Source organism: Aotus nancymaae, unplaced genomic scaffold, assembly GCF_030222135.1.
Source record: "Aotus nancymaae isolate 86718 unplaced genomic scaffold, 86718_ANA_hifiasm-v0.15.2.pri h1tg000059l, whole genome shotgun sequence".
Classification (NCBI taxonomy): domain Eukaryota; kingdom Metazoa; phylum Chordata; class Mammalia; order Primates; family Aotidae; genus Aotus; species Aotus nancymaae.
In genome coordinates, this window is record NW_026988473.1 from 2083956 (window position 1) to 2099505 (window position 15550).

Genomic DNA, 15550 nt, shown 5'->3' on the forward strand with positions numbered 1-15550 from the left:
CACTCTGAGGCCAGGAATTTGAGAACAACCTGGGCAACACAGTGACACCCCATCTCTACAAAAATAAAAATTAGCCAGGTGTGGTGGTGCATGCCTGTAGTCCCAGCTACTTGAGAGGCTGAGGTGGGAGGATCACTCAAACCCAGGAGGTGGAGGCTACAGTGAGCTATATGATTGCACCACTGCACTCCAGCCTGGGCAACAGAACAAAACTCTACCTCTAAAAAACTTTTTTAACTAAAAAAATAATAATAACGCCGGGCACGGTGGCTCATGCCTGTAATCCCAGCACTTTGGGAGGCTGAAGCGGGCGGATCACCTGAGGTCAGAAGTTCGAGACCAGCCTGGCCAATATGGTGAAACCTTGTCTTTAAAAAAATAAATAGGCCGGGCGCGGTGGCTCACACCTGTAATCCCAGCACTTTGGGAGGCCGAGACGGGTGGATCACGAGATCAAGAGATAGAGACCATCCTGGTCAACATGGTGAAACCCTGTCTCTACTAAAAATACAAAAATTAGCTGGGCATGGTGGCGCACGCCTGTAGTCCCAGCTACTCGGGAGGCTGAAGCAGGAGAACTGCTTGAACCCAGGAGGCGGAGGTTGTGGTGAGCCAAGATCGCGCCATTGCACTCCAGCCTGGGTAACAAGAGCGAAACTCCGTCTCAAAAAAATAAATAAATAAATAAATAAATAAAAAAATAAATAAATAAATAAATTTTAAAAAAATAAAAATAATAACATAAACAATAGCACCAAGTCCAAGTGACCTGCTACAGGTCACGTGGCCTCACTGCCCTCTATCCCCACACACTGCCAGGTTATTCTTCCTAAAATGCCACTTGCATTTTGTCACACCCCTGTTCAGGACCGGGCCATGATTCTCCATTACCCCCAGCTTAATCCATGGCTGTGCCCGCACCAGAGGCCCCAAGAGAACACGGGACTGGCATAAAGCCACACACAATCAGGTCGAAGGAAGGTGGGACTTGTACCCAGGCCCAGGACTCTAAAACCACAGCGCCGACCAGGGAGGGTGACTCAGGGTCAGGACTGGCCAGGCCAGATCTCAGCCTCTTCTAGCTATGGCGCAGGCCTCATCTGCAGCTCCTGCCTGTTGGAAGCATACGAGCCCTGACTTTCCTGGTCACCAAGGGGTCACTGGGGAGCTCCCAGTGCCTGCGCAGGTCCTCATATTGCACCTGCAAGATGGCCCTGGGACAAGGCAGGCAGGCGGCCTGGGACGTGCCCTGCACGGTCTGGAGCCCAGCTGCCGAGGTGCCAGGGCTGGCTGCAGTGGCCTGAGCATCACTCTCCCAGCAGAGTTCAATTAATCCTTAATCCTCAATTAGGTGATCGCCCCTGCCAATCTGGCAGGCCTGGGGATGAGGATGAGTTGTCCCAGCCCCAGTGGCTTCTCTGGGAGCCAGGATCCACACTCCCACCCTCCCTTCCACCACCCTCACGGCTGGTACAGATGGTATTGCTTCTGAGAAGATGTCTGTCCCCGCCGCAGGGGCTGAGGGGTAGTGATGGCCATGAGGAAGAGGGAAATCAGAACCCCACTCAGGGCCAGCCTCCCACCACCTCCCCAGCCCTCAGCCTGGCAGGCTCTGTGGCAGGAGAACTGGGAGTGGCTGTGGGGTGGTCTGAATCGGGGCACTGTGTGTCTGCTGGCAAAAGAAGTGCTCCCAGCTCCCCCAAACCTCACACACACCTCCCAACAGACAGCAGCTGGGGCAGGAGATCACTTGGGCCTGTGAGATCGAGGCTGCAGTGGGCTGGGGAAGGAACAGCGGGCAGGCTCGAAACTACTGCGAGTCCAGACCCCTGCCCCTGCCATAGGGGGCACCTACTACCCAACTCCTCCGACTCTTGCCAGTCAGAGCAGCCCCAAGCTATAAGATCTTCTGATTTAGACTGGGCACGGTGGCTCATGCCTGTAATCCCAGCACTTTGGGACACCGAGGCAGACGGATCACCTGAGTTGGGGAGTTCGAGATCAGCCTGGCCAACATGGTGAAACCCCGTCTCTACTAAAAGTACAAAAATTAGCCAGCCATGGTGGTGCATGCCTGTAATCTCATGACTTGGGAAGCTGAGGCAGGAGAATCACTTGAACCCGGGAGGCGGAGGCAACAGTGAGCCAACATCGTGCCACCGTACTCCAGCCTGGGCAACAGAGTGAGATTCTGTGTTAAAAAAAAAAAAAAAAGCTGTACATTCAGATTCGTGCTTTAAGTATTTTGAGTATAACATGCATTCAGTGAGTGTATAAATCCTAAGCTCACAGCTCAACAAATTTTACATGTGCATGCACCCAGGTAACCATCACCCAGGTCAAGATATTCCCTCCATCTATTTCATTTTAAAAGATTGTAGGAGCTGGGCACAGTGGCTAATGACTGTAATCCCAGCACCCTAGGAGGCCAAGGCAGGCAGATTACCTGAGGTCAGGAGTTCGAGACCAGCCTGGCCAACATGGGGAAACCCCATCTCAAAAATTAGCCAGGCCTGGTGGTGGGCACCTGTAATCCCAGCTACTCAGGAGGCTGAGACAGGAGAATCACTTGAACCTGGGAGGCAGAGGTTTCAGTGAGCCAAGATTGTGTCACTGAACTCCAGCCTGGGCAACAGAGTGAGACTCCATCTCAAAATAAGTAAATAAATAAATGTGAATCAATCGATCAATCAACAAAAGGGTTGTAGACTTACAGAATGACTGTGAAGCTAGTACAGAGGGTTTCCAAATACCGCATACCCAGATTCCCCTATGTATCAGTCAGCGTTCTACAGAGAAACAGAACCAATAGGATATCTCAGTAGATGATTAACTGAGTCATTCATTCACTCATTGAGACATCTATAGGGAGTCTTTCAGCTGGCTTTGTGTCCCCATCATTGTGTACATTTGTTTGCTTTTAGCGCATTTTATATTTTGGCACTACAAGGTGCTCCAGGATCATCTTGTATATTTCCTGCTCAAGTCCTAGAATCAGTCATTTCTCCAAGGAGCTCTGGTTCATTTTATTGGAGAATGGTATTCGACACCAAGATCTGGGGGAGGGCATGGTGCCTAATGCCTGTAATTCCTACACTTTGGGAGGCCAAGGTGGGAGGATCACTTGAGCCCAGAGTTCAAGATCAGCCTGGGCAACATAATGAGACCCCCATCTCTATAAAAACATTTTAAAAATTAGCCAGGTGTAGTAGTGTGTGCCCGCAGTTCCAGCTACTTGGAAGGCTGAAGTGGGAAGATCACTTGAGCCTGGGTGTTCAAGGCTTCAGTGAACAGGATAGTGCCAAGTTCACTACAACGCGGCCTAGGCAACAGAGCAAAGCCCTGTCTCTCTTTAATAAAAAAAAAAAAAAAGGAGGGGGAGCTGGGTGCAGTGGCTCATGCCTGTAATCCCAGCACTTTGGGAGGCCCAGGCAGGTGAATCATTTGAGGTTAGGAGTTCGAGACCAGCCTGACCAACATGGTGAAACCCTGTCTCTACTAAAAATAGAAAAAATTAGCCAGGCATGGTGGCATGCACCTATAATCCCAGCTACTTCCCAGCTACTAGGGAAGCTGAGGCAGGAGAATAGCTTGAACCCCGCGGGCAGAGGTTGCAGTGAGCTGAGATAGCACCACTGCACTCCAGCCTGGGTGACAGAGCGGCCTCCATCTCAAAAAAAAAAAAGTAAAGTAAAAGAAACCAAGATCTGGGCACTCCACTAGGCTGCTTGTTGCCAGTAGGTGTGGGTGGGAAGGGGATGCTTGTTTCCAGGTCTTCTCTGCTGATAGTGTCAGAAGATGCATGCTATTCTGTGTATATATACGTTTATAAATATTCCTGTATGTAAGCAACTGAATCTCTGTTAAGCTGTACATGAGTTAACGCTGATGCCTCCAACTCCAGTACATTACCACAAGGATCATTCTAGTCCTCCCACTTGCTTATCTCTACTTTCTCATTCCAACAGTGACCCCATCATCCATCCTCTGTTTACTGAATTGTTCGGTTCCAGCACACGTGTGGTGGTTTTAGAAGTGTTAACCTATCCTCCTGTGAGACGCCACCATGCAGTTCCTTCTGCCTTTAGACTTACAGACTCCCTCATTTCTAGGTCAGCACCTTATTCCCACAGCCTCTACAGTGAGGTTGTTACATACGTTTGTAATATAGCTAGTTTCTCTGGTCACATTCTGTATTCCATCCTGGGATCCACTGACTGCCAGGATGAAGTTTTTAAAATTGCATACATTAAAGTTTACTCAGCCCAGCACTATGGCTTACGCCTGTAATCCCAGCACTTTGGGAAGTCAAGGAGGGAGGATTGCATGAGCCCAGGAGCTGGACGATGCAGTGAGCCACGATTGCACCACTGCACTCCAGCCTGGGCAACAGAGCGAGACCCTGAATCAAAAACACAAGTCAGCCAGGCATGGTGGCTCACACCTGTAATCCCAGCACTTTGGGAGGCCAAGGCGAGTGGATCCACCTGAAGTCAGAAGTTCGAGACCAGCCTGGCCAACATGGTGAAACCCCATCTCTATTAAAAATATAAAAATTGGCCAGGTATGGCGGCTTACATCTGTAATCCTAGCACTTTGGGAGGCCAGGGCAGATGGATCATTTGAGGTCAGGAGTTCCAGATCAGCCTGACCAACATGGTGAAACCCTGTCTCTACTAAAAATGCAAAAGTTAGCTGGATGTGGTGGTGCACGCCTGTAATCCAAGCTACTCTGGAGGCTGAGGCAGAAGAATCGCCTGAACACAGAAGGTAGAGGTTGCGGTGAGCCAAGATCACGCCATTGCACTCCAGCCTGGGCAACAACAGTGAAACTCCGTCTTGAAAAAAATATATATGAAAATTAGTTGGGCGTGGTGGTACATGCTTGTAGTTCCAGCTACTGGAGAGGCAGAGGCAGAAGAATCTCTTGAACCTGGGTGGCGGAAGTTGCAGTGAGCTGAGATCACACCACTGCACTCCTGCCTGGGCAACAGAGTGACACTCTGTCTCATTAAAAAAAAAAAAAAAGTTTACTCATACAGAAGACTTTCACTCCGCTATGCTTCACCTATTCAGTTCCACTCCCTCCACCCCCAGATCCCCCGCTATCAGTTGTCTGTTCAACGTCTGTAGTTTTCCCTTTTCCAGAATGTCATAGAATTGGAATCATATAGTATGTAGCTTTTTCAGACTGCTTCCTCCACTTAGCAATACACATTTAAGATTTAGCAATGTCTTTTCATGGCTAGATAGGTGATTTCCTTTCATTCCCAATAATATTCCACTGTACGGACACATCAGTTTGTTTATCCATTCACCTTTGTTTTTTTTGTTCGTTTTTTTTTTGAGACAGAGTCTCACTTTGTCACCCAGGCTGCAGTGCAGTGGCGTAATCTTGGCTTACTGCAACCTCTGTCTCCCTAGTTCAAGCGATTCTCCTGCCTCAGCCTCCCAAGTAGCTGGGATTACAGGCACCCACCATCACAGTCAGCTAATTTTTATATTTTTAGTAGAGATGGGTTTTCACGATGTTGATCAGACTGGTCTCGAACTCCTGACCTCAGGTGATCCACCCACCTTGGCTTATCAAAGTGCTGGGATTACAGGTATGAGTCACCACGCCCGGCCCCATTCCCCTTTTGAAGGGCATCTCGGTTGCTTCCAGTTTTGGAGATTATCAAACTTCTGTAAATATTCACATGCACATGTTTTTGTGTGGTCATACATTTTCAAATCGGTTGGGTCAACAACCAGGAACACAACTGCTGGATGATAGAGTAAGTCTATGTGTGGTTTTGGAAGAAGCCACCAGACGGTCTTCCAAAGTGGCTGTACCATTCTGCGCCCCCACCAACAGTGGATGTGAGTCCCTGCTGCTCACACCCTTGCCAGCAATGGAACATTGTCAGTTTCTGGATTTTAGCCGTTCTAACAAGAATGTGGTGGTATCTTCTCGTTCATCCATTCATTTTTCAACATTTCATTGTAAAACTTTTCAAACAGGCCAGGCACGGTGGCTCCAAGCCTGTAATCCCAGCACTGTGGGAAGCCGAGGTGGGCAGATTACTTGAGGTCACAAGTTCCAGACCAACTTGGCCAACATGATGAAACTAAAAATACAAAAATTAGCTAGGTGTGGTGGTACATGCCTGTAGTCCTAGCTACTCAAGAGGCTGAGGCAGGAGAATCGCTTGAACCCAGGTGACAGAGGTTATAGTGAGCTGAGATTGTGTCACTGCACTCTAGCCTGGGTGACAGAGCAAGACTCTATCTCTAAATAAATAAATAAATTGGCTGGGCATGGTGGCTCATGCCTGTAATCCCAGCACTCTGGGAGGCCAAGGCAGGCCTGAGGTCAGGAGTTCGAGACTAGCCTGGCCAACGTGGCAAAACCCCATCTCTACTAAAAATACAAAAATTAGCCAGGTGTGGTGACACATGCCTGTAGTCCCAGCTACTGGGGAGGCTGAGGCACAAGAATCGCTTGATCCCAGGGGGGCAAAGGTTGCAGTAAGCAGAGATCAAGGCACTGCACTCCAGCCTGGGCAACAGACTACCATCTCAAAATTTAAAACTTTCAAACATACGGCAAAGTTGAAAGGACTGTACAGAGATACAATGCTGGGCACTAAAATAAGTTTTCATTCACTGGGCGAGCCAACAAGAGCCCATTCTATGGGCTGAATTTAGCCAGTGGGCCCCACTTTTCAACTTCTGATTTGGAAGCGTCAAGGATGAAAGGCTCCAAAATCCAGGGGATGAGCTCTGGGTCTGGGGGCTGGGAGGAGGGACGCCCTGAAGTGTTGTACCAAGGAATCTGTGCTATCTTCACCTGAGGTAGACAGAGTCCTCTCTCTGACAGGCCACAGCTGTCACCACCTACCTCCCTCAGAGAACTCTGTGCCCCTCCTGCCACAGCCTACTGCTCCAAGGAGGAAGGACACCTAAAACTGTGTTAGGGCCAAGCCAGTCGCTCCCACCTGTAATTCCAGCACTTTGGGAGGCTGAGGCAGGAGGATTGCTTGAGCCCAGGAGGCAACTACAGTGAGCCATGTTTGCACCACTGCACTCAAGGCTGACAGAGTGACAGGGTAAGACTCTGTCTCAAAAATAAATAAATATAAATGAATGAATAAACTGCTCTACAAGGTTCAGCCCCACTGGCACCTCCCAAGCAAGCCCCTTCCCCAAACATAGGTGTTATGGACTAAATGTTTGTGTCTCCCCAAAATTCACATGCTGAAGCCCTAACTCCTAGTGTGGCTGTGTTTGGAGATGAGATGGGCAGCTAAGGAAGTAATTAAGGTTAAATGAGCCGGGCCCGGTGGCTCACGCCTGTAATCCCAGCACTCTGGGAGACTGAGGTGGGTAGATCACAAGGTCAGGAGTTCGAGACCAGTCTGGCCAAGATGGTGAAACTCTGTCTCCACTAAAAAACACAAAAAATTAGCTGGGCGTGCTGGCAAGTGCCTGTAATCCCAGCTATGAAGGAGGCTGAGGCGGAGAATTGCTTAAACCTGGGAGGTGGAGGTTGCAGTGAGCTGAGATTGCGCCACTGCACTCCAGCCTGGGTGAAAAAGTGAGACTGTCTCAAAAAAAAACAAAAAAAGTAAAAAAAAAGCTTAAATGAGGTTGGCCTTGCATGGTAGCTCACGCCTGTAATCCCAGTACTTTGGGAGGCTGAGGCGGGCAGATCATGAGGTCAGGAGTTTGAGACCAGCCTGACCAACATGGTGAAACCCCACCTCTACTAAAAATGCAAAAATTAGCGGCGTGGTGATGGGCTCCTGTAATCCCAGCTATTCAGGAGGCTGAGGCATGAGAATCACTTGAACCCAGAAGGAGAAGGTTGCAGTGAGCCAAGATCTTGCCATTGCACTCCAGCCTGGGTGACAGAACAAGACTCTGTCTCAAAAAAAAAAAAAAAAAAAAAAAAAAGGCCGTAAGGGTAGGGCTCTGATTTGATAGGATTAGTGTCCTTTTTTTTTTTTTTCTTTTTTCTTTTTTTGAGACAGGGTCTTGCTCTATTGCCCAGGCTGGAATGCAGTTGCATATTCACAGCTCACTGCAGCCTCAATCTCCTGGGCTCAAGCAATCCTTCCACCTCAGCCTCCAGAGTAGCTGTAACTACAGGCACATGCCACCATATCAGGCTAATTTTTGTATTTTTTGTAGAGACAGGGTCTAACTATGTTGCCCAGGCTGGTTTTGAATTCCTGGGCTCAAGCAATCCTCCCACCTCAGCTTCCCAATGTGCTGGGATCACAGGAGTGAGCCACCGAGTCTGGCTCTTTTTTTGTGTGTTTTAGATGTGGGGGTCTTACTATGTTGCCCAGGCTGGACTCAAAGTCCTGGGCTCAAGCAAGTCTTCATTGTGAGCCTCCCAAGTAGTTGAGATTACAGCCTTGTGCCTCCCTGCCCAGCTTCCAGGATTAAGTACTTATAAGAAGAGATACCAGAAAGCTCGTTCTTTCTCTCTGCACCAAGAATAAATGAAAACATAGCCAAAAGGTGGCTATTTGCAAACCAGGAAGAGAGCCCTCACCAGAAACCAACGGTGCTAGCAACCTGATCTCAAACTTGCAGTCTCCAGATCCGGGAGAAAAGAAATGCTCATTGTTGAAGCCACCCAGTCTATGTTTTTTTTTTAATGAGATGGAGTCTTGCTCTGTCACCAGGCTGGAATGCAGTGGCACAATCTCGGCTCACTGCAACCTCCGCCTCCTGGCTTCAAGCGATTCTTCCGCCTCAGTCTCCCGAGTAGCTAGGACCACAGGCATGCGCCGCTATGCTTGGCTAATTTTTCTGTATTTTTAGTAGAGACGGGGTTTCACCGTGTTGGCCAAGATGGTCTCGATCTCTTGACCTTGTGATCCGCCCACCTCCCAAAGTGCTGGGATTACAGGCGTGAACCACCGCGCCTAGCCGGTATTTTGTTTTGTTTGTGGAATTAGGCCAGTGGCTCTTGCCTGTAATCCCAGCACTTCGGGAGGCTGAAGCAAGAGGACTGCTTGAGCCCAGGAGGTCAAGGCCTCAGTGACTGATATAATGGGCACTGGAGAAAGTAGGAAGGTCTAAGACGTGGAAGTGGCAGAGGCTGTGGACTAGAGCCACTCCATCTTTCTTTTTTTTGATACTGAGTCTCGTTCTGTCTCCCAGGCTGGAGTGCAGTGGCGGGATCTCAGCTCACTGTAACCTCCAACTCCCTGGTTCAAGCAATTCCCCTGCCTCAGCCTCCCGAGTGGCTGGGATTACAGGTGCACGACACCATGCCCAGCTAATTTTTTTCTATTTTTAGTAGAGACAGGGTTTCTCCATTTTGGGTCAGGCTGGTCTCAAACTCCTGACCTCAGGAAATCCGCCCATCTCAGCCTCCCAAAGTGCTGGGATTACAGGTGTGAGCCACTGCGCCCAGCCAGCCATTCCATCTTGAATAAGAGTTGGGTAAGACGAGGTTGAGACCTACTGGGCTGCATTCCCATATGGTTAAGGCATTCTAAGTCACAGGATGAGCTAGGAGGTCAGCACAAGGTAGCGGTCAGCACAAGGTACAGGTCATAAATCCCTTGCTGATAAAACAGGTTGCAGTAAAGAAGCCAGCTAAAACCCACCAAAACCAAGATGGCGATGAGAGTGACCTCCAGTCGTCCTCACTGCTACACTCCCATCAGGAAACTGATAACATGACACTGTCAGGAAGTTACCCTATATGGTCCAAAAAGGGGAGGCGTGAATAATCCACACCTTGTTTAGCATACCATCAAGAAATAACCATAAAAATGGGCAGCCAGTAGCCCTTGGGGCTGCTCTATGGAGTAGCCGTTCTTTTATTCTTTTACTTTCTTTCTTTTTTTTTTTTAGACGGAGTCTTGCTCTTGTCACCCAGGCTGGAGTGCAATGGCTCAATCTCAGCTTACTGCAACCTCCATCACCCAGGTTCAAGCAATTCTCCTGCCTCAGCCTCCCCAGTAGTTGGGATTACAGGCATGCACCACCCTGACAGCTAATGTTTGTATATTTAATACAGACAGGGTTTCTCCATTTTGGTCAGGCTGGTCTTGAACTCCCAACCTCTGGTGATCTGCCCACCTCGGCATCCGAAAGTGCTGGGATTACAGGCGTGAGCCACCGTGCCTGGCTATTCTTTTACTTTCTTAATAAACTGTCTTTCACTTTATGGACTTGCCCTAAATTATTTCTTGCACAAGATCCAGGAACCCTCTGGTGGGATATGGATCCGGACCCCTTTCCTGTAACAGAAGGAGTGGGGGCTTGGTGGTTCCCAAAGGAGGCATGACCCTCCGTGGCTCCTCTTCACCTACTATCCACAGTAGATTTCTTGAGAGCGCACCCTCAGTGCCACCCATAGGGAGTGTAAGACCTTGGGTGACCTGATCAACACCTTTTCACCTTAACAGTAGTTGCATTTGAATATGTATTCGAAAACTATAAATAGTGAGTACACAATTAAATGGACATTATTACTTTTCCTATTTAAGATTTTTTTAAAGTGAGTTAATTCAAAGAAAATGTTCAACAGATGGCAAGATCGATGGCGTTTTTCTAATGGCTGGAGTTAGGGAAGCACTGGACTCTGGTCAACTCAGCTTCCTTACATCCAGGTCACCTAAGGTCCCCTCCTGCCCCTGCGGTTATTTCCACAGCTCCACCCCCACTCCACAATGAACTCTCCAGCAGAGAAAACAAAAACAAACACTGCTTCTCAAACACACGTTGTGCTCTCCCATTTCCCAAGGTTTTGCACACACCAGTCCCTCTACCTGGAGTGCCCCCTCCCAACTCCACTTCTGCCCCCACCTACTCAAATGCTACCTGCTCTGGAAAGATTTCTGTGATGCCACCCAGCAGACCCTTTCTCTGTTCCAATGCACCCTGTCTGGGTCTCCCCTGTGGCCACTGTCTCACTGCAGTGTAAAAAGATGCTGCTTCCCTGTCTGTCTCAGAGAATAAGACCTCCTTGAGTACAGAGGCCATGGCCAGTTCATTTCTGTAACCTCAGTGTTCGGCACAAGATGTGGGACGGAGGAAGGAGTCAAGGGAGTCAGAACATGGTTTTTTTTGTTTTGTTTGTGAGAGTCTCGCCCTGTCGCCCAGGCTGGAGTGCAATGGCACGATTTTGGCTCACTGCAACGTCTGCCTCACCGCAACCTCTGCCTCCTGGGTTCAAATGATTCTCCTGCCTCAGCCTCCCAAGTAGCTGGGATTACAGGTGCCGGCCACCACGCCCAGCTAACTTTTGTATTTCACCATATTGGCCAGGCTGGTCTCGAACTCCTGACCTCTTTTTTTTTTTTTTTTCCCGAGACAGAGGCTCGCTTTTTCGCCAGACGCCAGGCTGGAGTGCAGTGGCTCGATCTCAGCTCACTGCAACCTCCACCTCCGGGTTCAAGCAATTCTCCTGCCTTAGCCTCCCGAGTAGCTAGGACTACAGGCGCGCACCACCGCGCCTAACTAATTTTTTGTATTTTTAGTAGAGACGGAGTTTCACCATGTTGGCCAGGATGGTCTCAATCCTCTTGACCTCATGATCTGCCCGCCTCGGCCTCCCAGAGTACTGGGATTACAGGCGTGAGCCAACGCAGGCCAGAACATGTTTGTTGGATGGATGAATGAATGAATGACTATCCTGGAGATGAAGATCTACAAAGCTGGGACCATGAAGGTACATAAGGCCAGAGAAGTTTGAGCTTGGGGAAGGAGCCGGGGAGAAAGGGTTAGTGAGTGGAGGAGGGTCTGAAGTCTAAGTTTGTGGGGAGTGAGATTTGAGAGGAGGCGTCTGAGTGGTGGAATGGAAAGGTATGGGGGCCCTGGAGTGGGACAGGAAGGCGGAGAATGAAACAAGCACTTTATGACTATTCACTTAATCCACACAACAACCCAATGAGATCGTCATTTTCCCAAAACTGAGGCATAGAGGCAAGACACTTGCCTGGGGGAAATCGCCAGTGGGGGTGGTGCTGAGATTCGAACCCAGGCGGTTGGCTCCAGTCGGTGCTCTTGATCAGTTTGGTCCGGGCCCGCCACACAGTAATCCCGCAGGTTTGCCCTACGGCCATTGTCACTAGCTGAGGCGGCGGCGCGGGGCCTTGGGTGTGCGGGCAAAGGGGTCTTTGAGGTCACCCTTGGACCTGAGGACCAGCCAAGCCACAGCAAGAGCGGCGCGTGGCGGCACTGAAGTGGGGCCCGTTGCCATGGGAACAAACGCAGGCCTCGGGCGGACGCATGCGCAGATCGGGGAGAGGGTGTTGAACCGGTGAAAGGTGACGTAAAAGCGCACGGGGTGGGGCGCGGGGCTCGGGACGTCAAAGCTCTGCGTCCTTCGGCCCCGGGAGCGGATAGGCGCGCACAGCGGCGGCGACGGCGGCGGCGACAGCAACCCCTGCTGGGCCGAAACTGGGCAGAGCGGAGCCGACGTCTGAAGCAGAGCGAGTGAAGCGCAAGGGTGGCGCCCGCGTCCGGGAAGACCCCTCGGCGCGAACCGGCGGCCCAGCCCGGGGTCCGGGTTCCAGAGGCCCCGCCTCTAAGGCCTGGGGACTAATCGGATTGAGAGCGCGCCGGCCCGGGCCGCGAACTCGCCAATTGCGGAGGGCGGCAGCCACCGCCCAATCCAGAGCAGACAGGTGCGAGGTCCGGAAGGCGGAGGCCAATCGGCGGCGGTTGCGACCTGCTAGGGCAGGTCTCGTCCAATAAGGAGGCTCGAGTGACATCTTCAGGCGCCAATCGGGAGTGAGGGAGCATTCGAGCCCGCTCGCCCTTCCGGCCAGACCTCTATTTACCAGGGGCGTGCGGCCCGCTTGCCAATCGGAGCGCGGCTGAGCGGCCCGGCGGCCAACCCCCGAGGAGCGGCCGGCTGGCGTCCGCCGCGCCCAGGAGTTGGGGATGTCCTACAAACCCATCGCCCCCGCCCCCAGCAGCACCCCTGGCTCCAGCACCCCTGGGCCGGGCACCCCGGTCCCTACAGGTGAGGATCCAGCTCCACCCCTGCTCGCCTGCCGGGCGGTCGAGGTCTCGAAGAGAAGACGGCCTGAGTTCTGCAATACTGGGCCTGCCGCCTACCCCTCGCTGAGCCTCAGTTTGCTGGCCTGTGAAATGGGCGTGGTCATGTAAGGGCTTGTAGGTGGAGCACAGGGGGAGGGATTTGTCCCTGAAGTTGATCAGCATGGAATGAAGCATCCTTTGGAGGGAATCGGGCGAACCTGGTCCTGGGCTTGGAAAAGCAGGGAGGCGCGTCCCTGCCCAGCGCTGACCTCTTACTCGCGCCTGTTGCTGCAGGAAGCGTGCCGTCGCCGTCGGGCTCAGTGCCAGGAGCCGCCGCCCCTTTCAGACCGCTGTTTAACGACTTTGGACCACCTTCCATGGGCTATGTGCAGGTGAGTGGGGCCAAAGCCTTGCTTATGGATGGGGACTGGAGTTCCCTTCCCTGCCAGGTGCCTGAGTTCACTGCCCTGTTCTCTTTTGACATAGGCGATGAAGCCACCCGGCGCCCAGGGCTCCCAGAGCACCTACACGGACCTGCTGTCGGTCATAGAGGAGATGGGCAAAGAGATCCGGCCCACCTATGCTGGCAGCAAGAGTGCCATGGAGCGCCTGAAGAGAGGTAAGCGAGGCCAGGCCGCCCTGCCCTGCTCCCCTGCTCGGGAAGCCGACACTGGACTATCCTTCATTAGGGAAGTAAGGACATCTGGAGGCCACCTGAGCCACGCCTAGACTAGGGCCAGTATTACTATGCAGAGAGGTATTTTTAATTGAAATTGAGTCCATTTCCAGGGAAGAGCCTGGGAATTTGTATTTCAACAGGGCCACCTTGAGGATTAGCCAAACCTCTAATCTCATCTCGCCATTATTAGATTTGAATTTCTCTTGCTTCGAAAGGAAAGGGAGTGGGGAGGCAGTGGTGGTCCTCTGGAGGGCGGAGGTGGGGCTTTGGAGGGTTGCTGATACCCCACCCTACCCCCAGGTATCATCCATGCCCGGGCCCTAGTCAGAGAGTGCCTGGCGGAGACAGAGCGGAACGCCCGCACGTAACAAGAAGCCTCTCGGCCTCAGCGTCTGGACCTTTCCCGGCCACTGCAGAGCACCCGCTTCTCCCTGGCCATCATCCCGAGTTGCACTAACTATCCTGGGCTTCCTGTCCTGTGTCCCTTGGTGGGTGCCCTCCAGGAACCAAAGGGCGGCTCTCACTCCAGGTGGCAGCACTAAGAACGCCCCCCCACAACAAGAGTTAGCAGCGAGGTCCCTGTGAGTCGCGCCCATGACCTGCCGACAGTGTTGCCCACCGGAACTTTCTGTGGCCCCCACTGCTCAGCCCCTCCCAGCACTTCTCCCACTTCGTCCCGAGCCTCCCTCTCTCCCAGCAGGGGCTCAGGCCTGGCACCTGCTTGCCTTGTGTCCTGGGCCATAGTGACTCTTTTCTCTGTGTGTCTTTTGCTAAATATGCCCTTTTTATATTAATAAAAGATGATTTGGAGTTTGCTCTCAGCTCTGAGCCTTTCTGGGTCTGGTTCTTCAGCTAAGCCTGGGTGGGCCAGGCAGAGAAGGAAGAGGAGACTAGGGGTGGGGAGGGTGTGACTGAACGGGGTTTGACTTGCCTCTGTGGGCCACAGGCCTCCTGTGGGACCCAGGCCCTCTCCTGTCCCAGCCCTGGTGCTGAGAGCCCTAGGCCTTCCTGTGGTGCCACCAGGGGGCAGAGCAGGGCCTGGCTGCTTCCACAGCCCTTGGCGCTGTGGGCAGCCTGGGCCTGGAGGGCGCTTCCTCTGGATTGGCGGTGATGCCTGGCAGCGTGGAAATGCCAGTTCACGTAAGCCACTCCCTTACACGCTCTAATGCCCTGACAACACCCCAGTCTCTGAATCAGCCCTGAAGGTCTCTGATTCCGCAGAGAGAATGCGCACTGCTGCTTCCAGCACTGGCCTCAGAGTCAAGCGGAGAGGCTGGCGGGTGCTGCCGTCACCGCCGCAGCACCTGTAGCAGGCTGGGCGCAATCCCAGGAGCCCAGCCTTGGGGTTCCTTAGGGTGCCTCACCCTTTGCCTAGACTCCGGGTGGCTGGGTCGCTGGACTTGTGGACCCGGAAGGCAGAGGTGTGGGAGGCTTTGTGGCACCTCGCAGGGGCTAGCCCAGCCACTCAAGAGTGACAGCCCGCTTCTGCCTGGGTGTGTAGCTGGGTGACTGTAGAGGCCCAGGGGGCCCTAGAGCTCAGCCCTAGGTGGAGGCACATCAGAGCCACCAGCGTCTGCCTAGACTTTGGTGGGGAGGCATTTTCACTACCCTGGGTCCCAAGTCCAAGGACTGTAGAGGGTGAGGAGAGGAGAGTGGGCCTGGGACACGCCCCCACAATATCAAACTCCACCCCTTCACTGCACACAGGAGGGCCGGGCCAGGGTGGAGATAGGAACTACGAGTCTTTAGGGACCCCAAACAAAACAGAGGGACTAAGGGACTAAACAAAATTTAGGCAATGCCTATTCCTCACTGCCCGGGGGAAGGAAGGCAGGGGCCTGTCTCCCTGCCTCCGCTGCAGGCGGGGCTGCG

General features: G+C 52.3%; 1 protein-coding gene across 2 annotated transcripts; it reads left to right on the forward strand.

Annotated features, from left to right (window-relative positions):
• Positions 1-12574: 12574 nt before the first annotated feature.
• Positions 12575-14499, forward strand: CDK2AP2 (cyclin dependent kinase 2 associated protein 2). Of its 2 annotated transcripts, none has more exons than XM_012452927.2 (4): positions 12575-12982; positions 13294-13391; positions 13486-13618; positions 13979-14499. In XM_012452927.2, exons 1-4 carry the CDS (start codon positions 12901-12903, stop codon positions 14044-14046), a joined length of 381 nt encoding a protein of 126 aa, XP_012308350.1. In that variant the 5' UTR covers positions 12575-12900; the 3' UTR covers positions 14047-14499. The 2 variants fall into 2 exon arrangements, with proteins under 2 accessions (XP_012308350.1, XP_012308351.1); XM_012452928.2 differs by having other exon boundaries at positions 12584-13124.
• Positions 14500-15550: the final 1051 nt, after the last annotated feature.

Excerpts from the sequence above, each read along its gene's own strand:
- CDK2AP2 (XM_012452927.2), top strand. The coding sequence starts at position 12,901 with ATGTCCTACAAACCCATCGCCCCCGCCCCCAGCAGCACCCCTGGCTCC. Across the intron at positions 12,983-13,293 it reads GGGCACCCCGGTCCCTACAG|GAAGCGTGCCGTCGCCGTCG; the intron begins GTGAGGATCCAG and ends CTGTTGCTGCAG. Across the intron at positions 13,392-13,485 it reads CTTCCATGGGCTATGTGCAG|GCGATGAAGCCACCCGGCGC; the intron begins GTGAGTGGGGCC and ends CTTTTGACATAG.